Raw genomic sequence first — 16,675 nt, 5'->3', positions numbered from 1 at the left:
TACTGATATTTTTACTGAGACTGGTTAAACTCTATTAGGAAGCATTTAGCATTTTTTTTTCTCATCACAACAGTAATTCACCATGTAACTAAGTAGCTGTAATGATCATGCTGTGAGGTCTCAAATGCAGACTGTCTTGCTAGTGTTTAGGACAGTGCAGTACTTTCTGATCTGTATCTGCATTTAGTACAGACTTGTAGAGTATCACATTAATTCAATGCACAAAAGGCAAAATCCTGCTCATGAGTGCACATCTTTTATTTAAAATGTATTGGATTTGTCCTAAAACAAGTATAAAATATAAATGTTCTCCAAGTCAAGCTAAAAATAAAGCAAGAGCTGCAGTAACAACTGGGATTTTAATTTAACATTGGACAAACTGCTTCAAAGCTTTTAGCTACATGCTAATAACTAATGACAAGAAATGGTAGTTGTGTAGACACAGAATAAAACCAATTTTCACAGGTATTGATTATGCTCAGCCTTTAACTGTATCACCTGCAAAAAGTCCAATGTCAAGTATGCATCTTTCCCAAAATTTATTGGACTGAATTTTTGATAGACTGAATGATTTCGCTTATTTTTATTCAACTCATTCAGGGTGGCATGGTTTTTAAATGGCACACTACATATCAATTATCTTCCAAAAAAAAAAATCACCCTTTTATTGAGGTTGAGTGTGCAGTTTGAACACGGTTTTCTTCCTGCAGTAACTGTGTCCCCAAAACCAACTTTAACTTTATACAAAAGCTAAGAGATTATCGTCATCATTCAGTAAAACGGGTGTGGAAATATGAGTTGTACTGAAGCTGAAACAAAATAAAGCATGCTTACTAGAAGTAACTTGGGCTGAAACACTAGTATCAAATACACTTTAAATTAGAAAAAAAAAGAGGCTGAAAATGTTACCGTAAAAAAAAAAACAAAAACAAAAAACACACAACACATTTTCATTCATACATACAGTAAACCAATTTTGTCAAGGTGTATTTAAAGTTGTTTTTTTTTTTTTACCAAAAAGCTGGCAGCAGTATAGTGAAAACATTTAGGAAACATATATTCTAACAACTACCCTTTTAATACAGAAATCAAGTGAGGACTATAGCATAATTTTAGCTAAGGGTACAGATATGACATATGAGCATTACAGTACAGTAGATAACTACTGTGGCCACAATCCTAGTACTTACAAGGTTAACTTGGATACATAATAACTGTCGAATATAAAATCATAACTCTGAGAAGAGACACGGCATCTCAACAATCCTTTAAAAAATATATGTATACAGTTTACACTGCAGTAGTGCTACGCTGGCTCTATTTGTACTAAAACACAGCATTCACCGGATTTACAGCTGATTTTGTCAAATGACTGAATTGACTGACTGTTACAGCCTCCCACAAAATGGACCTATAATTATTATAGGTCACTGCTTTATAAAATTAGGGTTAAACATAAATAAAGAATGGTAAAAATCCTGACATTTAATTTCTGGTATGCGTGAAAACGCTGGTGCCTGTTTCCCAAAAATACAAAGTACTTTTGTCTTTCACTTTCTGCCATCCAATTTATTAGAAATGCTTCCTGTTAAAATGTTTGTTTCAAAACAAATCTGGACAAATAGTGGAGGAGTAGCACTCCTTTACATTTAACTTGATGAACTGTTGGAGTTTCACCTTAAGCAATGCTGCTTTTAATTTCTTATTTGTAGAGCCTTATATTTGAATATGTTAGCATGTAGAAATCATTTACAATGCCTTCCATTATAAGCCGGTCTTTTCTTCTGAGTTCTTATTCTATATCGTTGCAACTAAAGAGTCAAAAAGCCACTCAGACAACACTGGCTGAACTTTAAAACAGATTCTATTTGAAAAACACTACTCTATTATACATATTGTATAAGTCTTCATTGTTAACAACAATCCACGGATGTCTGGAAAGAGTTGTAATCATACCCTTTTCATAGAAACATACAAAACCATTCAAAACAGACTGAAACAGCACACTGTAAAAGACTGTGGGCTGGATACATGGGAGCAGGATTAGTCCAAACTGTGGACTAAAACAAGCTAACTGTGGTCAGGCTTTGTGTTGCATATGTAGTAAATGATTATGTTAAATAAGTAGAATCAATTGGTAACAAATGGACACACACATAAAGACAGTTGTGGCAACTTCTAGCTGAAGAAAGTCCGCCCAAGCTAATAGTGGCAGGGATTAAAGTAATGATTCTAGATTTAATGGTTAAAAAAAATGTTCAGTTACACAGCTACACAAACAGTTCAGACCACATTAGGCTTACAGTGTGCCAAGTATCCCAACCCAAAATATTGTATGTAGAAAATGAGCATCTGTCATTGTTATTGCATGCATTATTCAACAAAAGGTATACCTTAGCATGTTGAATTTACTGACATTTGTCATAGCCAGGCACTTGTCATGCTACCATGCATCTAACAGCCAGCATCAGTTTCAGAGATGCTCATTAAAATTTTTTTAGTGTAGCTAAAGGTGACAACATGTAGCATGATAAATGCTTGGTGACAAAACACAAACAAATTCAGTACATCAGAGTATCTGTTTTAAGGACTTACAACAGAAGTTTCCAGTGTCAACATATTATCTAGGCATCTTTTAGTGTCAATAGAAAGCAGAGCTCAGGCATGCATCGCAACATAGTTTGAACAAACTTGCTTTAAGAATCACTCAACTACTTCTGATTTCCAACAAAGTCACATATTCTCCATATTCACCTTCTGTCAAGAGTTGGTGAAATTCTGTTCAAACAAGTATACCTATGTATACCCATTTAGGCACATAGGTTTATTTGCAAAGCTTCAACAGTCTCTTCTTTATCAGTGAAGAACTGTAGTCGAGGCAACTTTCAGTCTATTGTCCTGTTATTTTATGCAATAAAGCGTGAAGAAAATGTTTAGAAAGACGAGCATTATTTGGTAGACTTCCCACCACATAGAGAGTGGTGTGCTTTTCTTTAGGCATCGCAACAATTCCCAAGAGAAAGAGTGTCTTAATTTTCTGCACAGATTCAGTCTTTTGAAGATTTCTCTATAGCCCTGTCCGTCTGTCTGCTTGTGTACTAGACAATGTAATGGGACAGGGAACCCACAGGACACTGCAAACATTTACAGAAACATGTCTTGGGAAGTGCACATTGAGAAATCTAGGCATTCGTTTTACAAAAGTGGACTGAGGGAGAGGGCTAAAAGAGGCTAACAGGATCATGTGAGTGCAGCGGAAAGACAGGATGCATCTTCCATAATTTAAAGCCACAATACAAAACATACCAACAAATACAAAATATGCAATTTCAAAAGGAGAAAGTATTAAAAATGGGGCTCAAATTGTGCAATTTAGTGAAAGAAAGCAGTGGGTGATTGTTCTGCTAGTTTTCAAAGCCATAAAAATATCCAAATATGAAATAACAAATAATATTAGAAAACTGGATAAACTCGATATATTCCTCCTTTTGAAAATACAATGAAGATAAAAAAGCAAAATACTGGTTCAGTTCAAAGTCATACAAAACTAATTTGGTCTCTCAGAGCCATTTCATGGTATAATAAGATTAAGGTGCCTAATCAGGATATAATCCCCTACCAACCAAAGAGGACAAAGTGCAATTTTTAAAATGTTTAGTTTAGGTGCTTCAGGTTTATCTCTCCGGTGCTGGAGTCAGATTATTGTTTAAAATACTTTAACAGTGTTTCTTAAAGTACAGGTCAGGACCCAAAATGATTCACAGGCCTCGTTTTGACATGATCAGATGATCCCAAACCTAAAGGCAAGGTGTTGGTGATTGCAGTCTTATTAGACACAGAACAAAAGTGGGCAACATTACAGTAAAAGATTTGTGTTTCTGTTATCATTTGAAAGGACAAAGGCATCTTCCTCATAGTGGCCCTTATTAAGGTCCCTCTGTCTTAAACTGTAGCTTACTGCTTAGGACACAACACATTTGACTTTGGCACAAAAACCTCATACTGCCTCAAACAATACAATCCCCTTTACAACGCTTATAATAGCGAAGGATGAATTTCATCAAAAGCTGAAAATTTAAGTCACAACACAATTAGCAATGCATATTAAACACATAGTGTGGCATTTTTCCATCAGATCTGTAGATGTTCAGTTATAAAGTCGATAATACTAATAATGAACAATGAGGGATTAAAAAGGGAAGACTTGAGTAGACATCTTGTGGTATTTAACAGCATCATGTCATTCATTCAGCATTCGGGTAGTTTTTCTCCTGTCGTGTTGGACCTGACTTTCAAAGTCAGTCCATCACAGCCTTACCAATCCAGTCTATGCTGTGATCTTCACAAGTGCCAGACAAAGATGCTCCAACACTGTAACATGGAAAATTAACCAGTACACTGGTTTCATTGGGGACAATAATCAACAGTGACACCTAGCTGTCATGCATTTTAAGCACCTCTGTAAACACAAATTAGCCTTTTTTTCTGTTTCAGCTGTGAAATATTCATACTATAACATTACAAGGTGAAGTTCAAAGTTAGGCCTGTGCTTATAACAGCCTAAAGTACACACTTGCTTATAAACCGCAGCATAAATATATAGATAATCTCCCCTACTGGCTTTATTTAAAGTTACAATATGCAACTTAAGCTAGAGCTAGGATGCCCTGCCCAAACCTCCCTCTTGCTGCTCTGCTACACACTCCACCACACTTTGCCTAACTCTTCAGATATTCATCATTATGAAATTACAAAAAATGAGAATGCTCTAAAAGAAACCAAGCAGAAATAATTGAAATTATAAGGGTAAGCCTATCTAAAAAACTTGAAGTGAATACCTCTGTGCTCCTGGCAGTGTGACTTCATGAGAGCCGTCAACAGCACCTCTCCATATTACGTTTTTGTAGCATATTTCTAGTAAAAAAATATTAAAATAAAGTTACACACTGTACCTTTAGGCAAGCAAGGAGTGCAAATTAATCAAGGAGCTTGGTGGACACTGTAAATTAATTTCTTCTAAAATCCTGTATTTACTACAGTCATTATTCATCCAAAACGCTGTATGGAAAACAATGTTTTGCGGAACTATTTTAACAGTTCACCTCACCTATAAACATTTTATGGTACTGTTTTTCACAAATGATTGTTTGATTGCTTTTTTAAAAATCATTATCAAAGTTTGGTGTGCCACCAAAAATGTGGAGGATTTGCTAAAAACCCCTTCTTCTGTTGTTTGAACTTTTACACATTACTTACAAAAAAGTATTGAGAGAATGAGCTAAAGTTAAAGTCCATTTGTTAGTCTCATGTAGTTGTGATTCAGAAATAGTAAAAAAAAAAAAAAAAAACCTTTTGTGAATGTGAACGCATGCAAATCAGTGTCATAAAACACTACACACGGCTACAATCATCATAGTATTTCTCTTATAACACGTTTGTTTTTGTGCTTTCCACAATCACTAGTCTTCCGAAACAGACAAGGATTTTCTGACACTACGTGATGGCTCCCAAACCTCACTGTCATCTGTATCATCACCATCGTCCTCCTCCTCTTCCTCATCATCATCTTCATCTCCAAACCCTTCGCCGCTCTGCTCCTCAGTAGTTGTAGATACCTTTCCTTTCGTCTTCCCTCCTTCCCCCTCTCCTCCATCCCCAACTGTACTACCTGCAGCAGGCTCCTGGAAGGGATCAGACCCCGTGTCCAAGCGTCGCTGGACCTCGGCAAACCACTCTCTCACCTTTTTAGAGAAAGAGTAACATATTAACTTAAGCTATTATTGTAGACACCAAGGTTATTTTTTTCTGGGACATTGGAAATTGATGATAATGACTATACACAGGGACAAATTTGACATGTTTTACGCAAAATACAGGTTAGCTTTTTATATATTTGGACAGTGACACAATTTTCAAAAGTTTTGCTCCATATGAAACCACAGTTAATTTGAAATAAAAAAAGCTAACTTTAATTTAAGGGTGGATGAACCTTATAAAATGTCATGTCAAATCCTTTGTGGTGGTTTACCCCCCCCCCCAAAAAATCAAAGCAGCATCACCTAATATATATGAATATATATTAAAGTAAATTAAAATTTTACCACTTTGTAATTATATTTTATTTAGGCTTTTATTGGGTATGGCAGTGTAGAGATAGGAAACAAGCGGAGAGAGGTGGTTATAATTTGCTATTATAGCATTTGGAATCAAAGCAAAAATGTTATTTCCATCTATACATCTGGTTATCCTGTTTAGGGTTGTGGGGTGCCTGGAGCCTATCCCAGCTGTCAAAGGGTGAAAGGCAAGGTACACCCTGGACAGGTCGCCAGTCTGTCTCAGGGCCAATCACAGAGAGACAACCATTCACATTCACATCTAAGGGCAATTTTTGGGTCACCAATTAACCTAACATGCATGTCTTTAGACTGTGGGAGGAAACGGAGGAAACCCAAGCAAGCACAAGGAGAACATGCAAATTCCACACAGAAAGACCACGGTTGGGACCTTAACCTACAACCTTCTAGCTGTGAAGCTGCAAATAAAATGAAAAATAAAAGGCAGTACACCTTTTTTAAAGAAAAAAAAATTAACACCATAATATACAAAAACAGGGAAATAAAACTGAACACATAAGTCTATTGGGCTATTGTGGTAAGTGAAGTTTTGCTTTTCAGTTTTCAGTTTGCTGTTTCCAGAAAACAATTAATTATATAAAATTCCATGCTTTATATGAGCATGTTTGCAAACAATCCTTACCAACACGTTTTCCCTAAGCAGCACAAGAGTGACTGCATGTGTATTTTATTATTAGCCTCATCATTTAGAATTACAATTGTGATGTAGCCCTAGTCTTTCAAGTCATACCACACACAAATACCAAATCACATTATTCAATATGGATGTCCTGATACAACATTTTGGTTGACTGAGTACAAGTACTTACATTTTAGTACTTTCACACACTACTGAGTACTGATACAAGCACTAAACCTTTGTGTTTCTATTATGACCTCTTGGACATAAAAATTCTCATTCACCTAATTTAAACAGATAAAAGAAACTGACAAACACTGCCGCTGCAAACAGTACTGCCAAGACACCCGAAGACTAAGACTTTCAAAGACTTGACAGTCATACTGTTTCCACCAACTGCTTCAGATTTCTACTATCTGACAGTCTGGGAGGAGCACATTCCTCATGACTGGACAATCTGAAGTAAACAATCCCACAAAACAAACATGGTGTCGACCAGCGTTTCATATAGAGAGCAACTTTGTCTAAAAATAAGAAAACAATAGACAAACAAACACCAGTTTGGGGTGGGATCCTGGATCCTGGATGTTGCCGGTAACATTGACTATAGAGTCTACTTAGTTAAAATAACTTTATAAAACAAACAAAATGTCAGGTAAAGTTACTGTAGATCTCCTTTGGTTACTGCTGGTTAAAAAGTTCACTAAAATAATCTTCACGAGAATGACAGGATCATAAATTTTTAGCAGAGCAGAGCTTGCAGTGAGGTTAACTTTCGTTGTGATTTGTCTGTAAAACAGTTCCAAACCACAGTTTCACCACTGCCTACCTGCTCACCTAACACGATGTTAACATGGCATAAAAGAAATGAGTACTTGAGTCCAAGTACACAAGGGCACTATTGGAACCGATATGCGATGCTGGTATTGGTATCGGGACATCCATATTATTCAACAAAGTTTAAGATAGGGAAATCTGACAGTTGTCATGCAGCTGAATTTGCAACATGTATTAGCCCCAAAGAATATCAATAAGATGGGACACAGGGGTCAGAAGCTGAAATAACAATTCATCATGCCTAAGTTCTCTCACATCCAGATGACAAATGTTTTTATTACCTGTTCATAGCTCATGTTGGTCTTGCTGACAAGCTCGTCCAGGTCCTGCTCATTGAGGAAGCGGTGCTTGAGGTAGTACTCCTTCAAGATCTCCCTCCCACTTTTAAATTTCTTGGAAGGGGTTGATCTGTCAACATCTGAGCTGGAGGAGGCAGACCGTCTTGGCTGCTTCCTAGTTCTGGACCTACCCCAGCCGCGATTCCGGCTACGTCTTTTTCTGCCGCTAACGTTTCCCATTTTATTGCCTCCTCCGAGATTCACCACTTCAACATTGCCACTTTGGTACTGAAAGAACCATTTTAGGTTTCCATTTTTCCAGGAATAGCGAGAGTCCCCGAACCAGCTGACAATGTAGGACCGAGGAAGGCCACTCTCTTCTGCCAGCTGGTCGTACTCCTCTGGTGTGGGCCACTGGGTCCGCACAAAGGCACTTTTCAGAATATGAAGCTGCTCTGGAGACTTTTTACTTTTATCTTTGATGTCTTTGCTGCTGCTGCTGGTTGTAGGCAGCTGTTTACTGCGACCTCCCGGAGGAGTTTGACTGCCTTTACGAGACGTGGAGGCTGAAGGAGAACAAGAGAGATTACCTCCTGTTGCCCGTACTTCTCCTGATTCTGCCCCATCTGTCTCCATCTTCCCTCCTTCTGAAGAATCTGGTGAGGAGGTACTGAGCGATGGCATTTTTCGTCTCTCAGTGAACCAAGCATCAATCTCCCTCCGTGTCAGCTTAGTCTCTGTCCTTAGACGGCTCAGTTCTTCATCTGTGGGGGTGTTACTCTTCCCAAAACTTTCCTCCAACACCACCAGCTGCTCTGGCGTCTTCTCCTTAAATTTCTGCAGAGTAAAATCTGGAAATGGGTTCCAAGTTTTGGGCCGTGTCTCCTTTTCTTTAACAGGAGGAGTGCGTGGAGGATGAGGAGATGTGGGGGTCTCATCGTTTGAGTCAATAACAATGGTGGTATTAGCACTGCTACTACAGCTGCCCCCTCCTCTACCTCCTCCATCATGGAAAACAATGACGTGGCTATTCTTGGAGTTGCGTTGGTTATACCGAGTGTCACTGAACCATTTCTTGATCTCACCCTTTGTGAGGTTGGTGAGTTTCATTAGACGGGCAATTTCAGCATCAGTGACAAAGTGGTTTTTTAGGTAGCTGGCTTTCAGCTCTGCCAGCTGCTCTTTGGACTTCTTAGGCCGCATACTGAATGTGTCCACGCTAAGGGCAGAATTCTCCTTAAAGAAAGAAGATAGTTATAAATTAAGTGTAACCATCTCATTGACAGCTATAACGACAGAAGAGTGACAAGCATTTGTTTGAAAGCTAGCTATAAATACTGTCTGCACCTGTGGAGAGAGAGAGGGAGGCTGAACAGTCGTAGCCCGTTTCAGCTCACTGTTTGATGGCTGGCAGGAAACTCTGCTGGAGCTATGGGATTGAATGGGCAGCCCTGCAACTGTCAAGGTAATGGGACTAGTCACTGGAAGGTTCCCCCCTGGGCCGACCTGCAGTCAGAGTCAGACCCAAAGAAGATACAGTCAGAAAGGAAAGTACCTGTTGTTTAAAGAAACTAAAGTTAGTAGTATCATGTTACCATACTGAAAAGGCTGGTTCGCCTGTGCCTTTTGCCAACCTTATGTTTCCTTTCTCACATTTGCAAAATGTGGGTTTGACCAGAAATCAAAACCAACACAGATCATTTTTATTAAGATAACACCAGTACATCTATATAAAGTCTATGTTTTTACAATTATGTCTATCTACACAGCCTTACTGTATGATCATCAAAAGTAAATTAGAAAAACATGGCAAATGCTTCATTTTTGTTTTTAACAATTTGGGAAAAGAAAGTAAAAACCTGTTATATAATAAAATCACTTGACCAAAACTCCCTTTAAATTGACCAAAACAGGCAATACAAATTGATACAATTCTAACAAAAGTATCTCAAAGTCAGAACAGGTTTAAAGTGCCACAGTTTAAGGTCAGGCAGGACAAAGCATTGTTTTTTTTCTATCCATCTCTACCTGTGTGAACACCAGGCCAGGCTGTCCCACTATCTGGCAAGTTTGAAGAATGGACTGCAGACCATTGGCAGCAGCTGAGAGTTGGTGAGCAGGTATGACAGTGATGGTCTGAGGCACCGTGTGCACTGTGCCATTAAACTGTTTCCTCCTGGCTTCCTCCACTTCTTCTGGAGTCCAGCTGACACCGTGTTTCAGCCGCTGAGCCGAGAACCACACCTGGTTGTAGATAAAGCATGTTGCACCACCATTTACAAAATATTCAAAAAGGTCATATTTTAAGTTTATCAGAATTCAATTCCAAATTAAGATTGAGCTGGCTTTTTAATTCGTAAAATATACCCAAGAATAAGGTCCTACTTGAAGCTTTATGAGGTTTCTTCCCTTGTAACAGACAAGGGTGAAAACAAATAGTTTGTCAGCAGATGTAATTAGCCCAAATCAACTATCCTCTCTCACGTACCTTTATCTGCTCCTCTGTGAACTGTGTCTGTGCTGCAAGGCTGCTGATCTCAGCCATAGAAGGGTAAGGAAACTTCTTGTATGTACTGCCTAGCAGAGGATTTGTATCCATAGCTGCACTGTAGGAAGGGATGCTGCTGAGTGGAATTAGTAGCTGTGGTTGAGCTGCTGCTGCACTCTGCTGGGCTTGGAAGGCGGACAGCACCTGGAATGAAAGGGAGATGATTTAAATCTGGATCTTTAATACCACATAGTGGGAAAAGGAGACATTGCTCAAATCCTGTCCATATGCTCTGTACTTGACATCAAACCTCTGCACCTATTATCAAAACTTATGAGCAGCTTTTATGTGCCCAGGCTGCTGGTGAGTTATTTTGCAAAGACAAGAGTAAACGAAATATTCTTGCATATGCACTGTTCAAATTAGTTGGCTAAACCTTTATATAGTCAAACTTTTATACCTGTGCCAGTCCAGCAGGCAAAACCGTGGGGTTTAAAATGGATGATTTCCTCTGCTGCTCTGAGGGTGGGCTGACCAGCAGGCCTCCTCCTCCAAGCTTCATGGAGTCATGCAGGAGCATCTCAACTGGGGTCATTGGCCCCAGAGGAGCTTCAATGGGTTCCTGCTCTCCTCCCAGCTCTCCCTCACCTCCTCCTCCAAAACTCTCCACTGTCTCGTCCGCTGATTTCAGGGACACAGCCATCCTCTTTGGTTCAGATTTGGTCTTCATCCTCATAATGGGGGTCTTGCTGAGAGAGATGGCAGCAACTGAGGCAGGGTCTGCACCTCCTTCGTCAGATGCATCACACTGTAGAACCGGGGTGGGCTGGTCGCTACTCTGAGCTTCAGAAGGGTTTGCAGAGCTGTGCTTTAGTGAAGGACCAAGTACTTCACTGTCTTCTACCGTAGAGACACTGGGCTCATCTGTAAGAATACAGAATTCATTACGGGAAATATTTTCTTCCTGTTAATTCAGATTTATAGTGACTTCGCTTAGAGGGTGGTATACATTCAGGCTTATAGAATGATGGTGTGATTTACACGCAAGAGAATATATCAAAAACAATTTTACAACACCTATATCTGGTGGTGTGGGGACAACCACTACAGCTTGATCAAGCTCCTCTGCAGTCAGCGCCTCCTCTGTTCCCTCCTTCACCTTCGTGTCTTCCTCCTCTACTGCCTCGCCCTCATTTGTTTTCGATTCTGTTTTCTCCTCCACTTCTTCCTGCTCCACCACATTAGAGGGCAACACCATACAAGGTGTGGTCGATTTCCGACGGCTCGACATTATCAAATAAACTCTGTTTACTTCTACTCAAGGTAAAGATGATGTTCGACAAGGTTCACATGTTAGAGTCCTTCAATGCTGTTGGAGGAAGTAAAACAAAAATGCATATATATTACATATACTTGTAATCTGTTACGAAAAGAGTAAGTTCTCTATATATAGATATAGCTATACAAAAAGCAGCACTATACATGTGAGGAGTAGTTTAGTTTTCCTATCTAATGATACAAACTGAATAGCTTTAGGCTTCTGACCAAAAAAATCAATTTTAATCATTTTTGAATTAAGACAAGCAATAGCCATTGACTTAAAAATAAACTATCACACTTTGAAAAATAACCAATATATTGCTTACTGCTATTAAATTGCACAGCAATGTACAACCATTTAATTAAGAAAAGCAGTACTTAGTCATATGCAGTTCATATGTATGAAATTCAATACATACCACATATTTTAATACATACAGAATCAACCTTACACCCAACAAAGAGTTTTCTGTGCCACTTTTCTAACAATAAACTGTCCTAATAACAAATTGGATCAATATGTCAGCAAAGGTTCTCATCAAGGTGACATGATTTAATTTCCAGGGAAGGTGCATAAAGCATGGCGTTACATACCTAACACACTAAACTGTTTGTATGTTGTTCGGGCATACTGGTAACTCAAAGCCAACCATGACTAACAGTATAGTAAATTTGGTCCCAGCTTCTCAAAAACTAGCATTTGCTGTTTCTTTTGTATTTTGTACATGTATTTAATTAAAGTTGGATACATCTGGGATTTGGTCTATTGATAGACACAACCACTTTCTAAGATGTCACGCTAGATTCTGGCAACCTTATTCACTCTTTTACTTTTACTTTCAGTTATTCCCTTTCAGGGGTCACTACAGCGAATCACGTGTCTCCATCTAACCCTGTCCTCTGCATTCTCTTCTCTCACACCAACTAACTTCATGTCCTTTCTCACTACATCCATAAATGTCCCCTTTGGTCTTCCTCTAGACCTCCTGCCTGGAAGCTCCAACCTCAGCATCCTACTGATATATATTCACAGTCTCTCCTCTGAACATGTCCAAACCACCTCAATCTGGCCTCTCTAACTTCATGTCCAAAAGATCTAACATGAGCTGTCCCTCTGATGTACTCATTCCTGATCCTGTCCATCCTCGTCACTCCCAAAGAGAACCTCAACATCTCTTGTACTCTTTCTAGGCATGAAACCCTATTGCTGCTCTCATATGCAAAATATCACATATGCACATAAGTCTGCCCTTACCTTAGCTTCCTCTACTCTTTCCCACATCTTCATTGTTTGGCTCATCATCTTTATTCCTCTGAAGTTGCCACAGCTCTCCTCATCTCCCTTGTTCTTAAAAATTGGCACCAGTACACTTCTCCTCCATTACTCAAGCATCCTCTATCTCTCAAAGATTTTGTTAAACAAACTAGTCAGAAACTCTACTGTCACCTCTCCTAGACACTTCCATACCTCCACAGGTATGTCATCTGCCTTTCCACTCTTCATCCTCATCGATGCCCTTCCCACCTCACTCTTACTAATCTTTGCTACTTCTTGCTCCACACCAGTCACCTCTTCTACTTTTCATTCTCTTTCATTTTCCTCAACTCCCAATTTCCCATCACACTCCTGGCACCTGTCAATAAATTTCCATCCCGATTTTTTTTAATCATCCTCACCAGCTGGACATCCTTCCCTTCTCTATCTATCTGCCTCGCTAACCTGTACAAATCCAAATCTCCCTCCTCACTGTCCAACCTAGCATACAAGTCCTCATATGGTCTTTGTTTGGCCTTTGCCACCTCTACCTTCACCTTACGCTGCATCTCCCTGTACTCCTGTCTACTCTCTTCAGTCCTCTTAGTGTCCCACTACTTCATACCTAACCTCTTTCTCTGTATACACACCTGAACTTCCTCATTCCACCACCAAGTCTCCTTGTCCACCGTCTTCTTTTCGGATGCCACACCAAGTACCCTCCTAACTGTCCCCCTGATCACTTTGGCTGTAGTTGTCCAGTCATCTGGAAGCATCTCCTGACCATACAGCACCTGTCTCATCTCCTCCCTGAAAGCTACACAGCATTTTTCCTTTTTCAACTTCCACCACTTCATCCTCTGCTCTGCCTTAGCCCTCTTCATTTTGCACACCACCATCTTGTGTTGTCAGGCTAAGCTCTCCCCTACTAATACTTTGCAGTCACAGATTACTTCAACACAAGACGTAGTCCACCTGAGTGCATCTACCGACACTCTTATATGTCACCCTATGTTCCAGCCTCTTCTGGAAGAAAGTGTTCACTACAGCCATTTCCATCCTCTTTGCAAAGTCTACCACCATCTGTCCTTCTGCGTTCCTGTCCTGAAGACCAAACCTGCCCATCACCTTCTCATCACTGGCTTTGGATGTTGTCTCTCTGCCTATGAACATGCCTTTCTCTTCTCCTTTTTTGATCAACAATAGCCCAATTTCCACTGGCACCCTGTAGGTCAACAGCACCGGTGGTGGTCGTTGTTAACCCGGTCCGCGACTGATCTGGTGTGAAAGTGATGATTCGTATGTTTAATTTGTCATGTGTTTTATGTCAGATGTCCTTCCTGACACAACACATTGCATTTATCCAGACTTGGGACTGGCACAAGAAGACACTGGCTTGGCAACCTTATTAACTAAATAAATAATAATTACTTGTTTTCAAACCATAAGACAAAGTGAAGTCAAAATAATATGTCAAAAGTAAAAAAAAATATGTAAATAAATGACCATTTTCAAATTAGCTGTCCAGGTAGACCAGAGTTAATAACCACCTAGGCAAAAAGGTAAGAGCCACAGGATCCTCATACTCGAAGTATGTTAACATAATGTTAATGTATTGTCTTGTTGAGGGAATCCCTTGTCTCTTAGTATACAAAGTAATGTATATTACTTTCATTGGCAACTCTGCAGAAAGTATATTGTTAAATCACAAATCAAATATGGCCCCAACTACTATTCTGGAACATAAACAGTGTACACACTGACCAGATTGGGATAATAGATGATTTAAATAAGGCCTAACTTAATTTTATTACCAAAAACCACATTTTTACTCCATGACTGCGTTACTTCCAAACACATCCTTCAGTAGGACACAAGTTCTACAACAAACTTGCGAATGTCCACGTCTAAAACAGTGAAAAAAAAAATAAAAATAAAAGTCTCTGTAACAGATTAAAACTGTTTTAATAACGTGTGCAATATGGTTTGCTGCAACGCCACGGTGAGACCGTTTGGAATAACAGATAGCAGCACTATTATTTGGAGGTGTGAGCTAGCTAATTTATTATTATTAAAGTAAATATTAGAACGAAAAATTAACACATAAAGGTAAATAACTTAGCTCAATAGCATTTAGATAGCATGTAAGTGAGGTGGTCCACCTAGCCAGCATTAGCCGGGCCAGTCATTATTATTGATCACCTCTGGCGGTAAACTTGCTGGAACTACTGAAATTTGCACTGTGTTGCTAATGTTACCAGGCTGTCGAGGCGAACAAGGCGAGGAGTAATTTCCTTGATCTCAGCAGAGCTGCTTTCAGATTTTGTCCGGTGGTATTCGTCGCCGGTGTCTCTCCTTCCCCCGGCTAACCATTCACCCCCTGCCTGATGGGGGACCACACAAGCATTAACGATATTTGGACTTGCGGGTTACCCAAAGCCAGCGGAGGGAGGCAGTCAGACAGACAGACAGACCGGTCTAACGGCTACGGCTCCCGTCTGCAGATGCTGGAATCACCGGACATCTCTCTGCTCGTCAGGAACAGGTTATTTTATGCCCAGGGCGCGTCTTTTTAAGGTTGTATTGAGAAACGCTCGTTAGGTATGTTCATTACGGAACGGCTAGTACAGTGTTTTCTGACCTCATTCTCTGATATTTTTTAACGGCAGATTTTTTTTTTAATGATCAAACAGCGTCATCATTCAATCCGATACGTCCTGACGTCATTCCCCGGCGACTCTGTGCTCTAAAATATTTTGAAAACTTGGCAAAAGGTTTAGTATTTTAATAACGATAATAAACGTATCAGGTCGTTTAAGCTATATCCTACCCAGAAAGACGTTGGGTATTTAAAACAGTTTGCATTGTGCCTGAAACTCATTCGTTTCCCGACCCGGCTCTTTGCCAAAATGTCCTTACATGACCTGCTAGGGTTGTCTGAAAAGCTACTTGAGGACAACACTGACATTGCAAAGGTTCCTTTCAGTAAACCTTAACCGTGAACTCTCTTGCAGTTAACGGTTGTGTTTATTATTTTAATCATTTCCATGTTATAAAAACTTGAATAGAAGGGCGCTGTCGTTTTGTGACAAGTTGCTGTGCAACCTTCTTGTTACCCAATCAGGGTTTTGTCGCCTGTACAAAACGAAATGCTATTTATTGTTGATGGCCGAATTTTTAGACCGTATTTTGAAAATAGAATCTGTTTTTACCATTGTACTATTGGTCAGAATCGACTACCACAGGATAATATCAGAAGATAATAAAAGTTTAAAAAGTTACAAAATTACGCAGCTGACATTAAAATACGGACTTTAGTCCCTTAAATGTGCCAAACTTCCAAAAATACAAATAAAAACTTTGGATCATTCGATTTAATTTTGCAGTTCTTTAGTATCTTGTTAGTCCCTTAATTAACCAGGTAAATACCATAAAATGTGTAGTCTCACTGCACAAAACAAGATTACGCAAGGTTCTCTCGAGACAAACATTTTGGACCTTTATCCACGCTATGTGTAGAACGTGAAAAGTGAAGTGAGCCTTAGAATAATATTGTACAGGAATACATGTTCATTTCAGCACTTTCTAAATTGAGGGTTTCAGTCAGCTGATAGGAGCCTTTGAAAAATTAACTGGACTAAAAAAAAATAGAAATAGAAAGCAAACCTGATACAAACGTTACCTATACACAGTAATGAACAAGTGACTTTGGGTTTTCAAAAGTTATAGCAATGGTGACAATAT

The 16,675-nt window shown here is 39.4% G+C and overlaps 1 protein-coding gene across 5 annotated transcripts; it reads right to left on the bottom strand.

Moving 5' to 3' along the window:
• Positions 1 to 240: 240 nt before the first annotated feature.
• Positions 241 to 16,611, bottom strand: LOC137129893 (zinc fingers and homeoboxes protein 1-like). Of its 5 annotated transcripts, XR_010914786.1 has the most exons (10): positions 15,190 to 16,611; positions 11,434 to 11,725; positions 10,817 to 11,280; positions 10,357 to 10,560; positions 9,897 to 10,112; positions 9,216 to 9,374; positions 7,872 to 9,104; positions 5,514 to 5,741; positions 4,839 to 4,914; positions 241 to 4,371 (listed from the first exon to the last, which is right to left on the bottom strand). XR_010914786.1 is itself a non-coding variant. In XM_067509294.1 (9 exons), exons 3-9 carry the CDS (start codon positions 11,645 to 11,647, stop codon positions 5,460 to 5,462), a joined length of 2,772 nt encoding a protein of 923 aa, XP_067365395.1. In that variant the 5' UTR covers positions 11,648 to 11,725; positions 12,932 to 14,209; positions 15,190 to 16,611; the 3' UTR covers positions 241 to 5,459. The 5 variants fall into 5 exon arrangements, 3 of the variants coding, with proteins under 3 accessions (XP_067365395.1, XP_067365396.1, XP_067365394.1); XR_010914785.1 differs by having other exon boundaries at positions 4,839 to 5,741; XM_067509294.1 differs by adding an exon at positions 12,932 to 14,209 and having other exon boundaries at positions 241 to 5,741.
• Between the last annotated feature and the right edge of the window lie 64 nt (positions 16,612 to 16,675).

The sequence above is a fragment of the Channa argus genome, chromosome 7 (assembly GCF_033026475.1).
Source record: "Channa argus isolate prfri chromosome 7, Channa argus male v1.0, whole genome shotgun sequence".
In the NCBI taxonomy this organism is placed as follows: domain Eukaryota; kingdom Metazoa; phylum Chordata; class Actinopteri; order Anabantiformes; family Channidae; genus Channa; species Channa argus.
Note: the sequence above shows the minus strand (reverse complement) of the source record. Positions and strands in the feature narration are given on the sequence as shown.

What these genes read in the sequence shown, in the direction of transcription:
- LOC137129893 (XM_067509294.1), bottom strand. Translation starts at nt 11,647, where the DNA reads ATGTCGAGCCGTCGGAAATCGACCACACCTTGTATGGTGTTGCCCTCT. An exon ending in TCACAGAGGAGCAGATAAAG is followed by an intron (nt 10,113 to 10,356) that starts GTACGTGAGAGA and finishes ATCTACAACCAG; the next exon opens with GTGTGGTTCTCGGCTCAGCG. An exon ending in CCAACATGAGCTATGAACAG is followed by an intron (nt 5,742 to 7,871) that starts GTAATAAAAACA and finishes TTCTCTAAAAAG; the next exon opens with GTGAGAGAGTGGTTTGCCGA.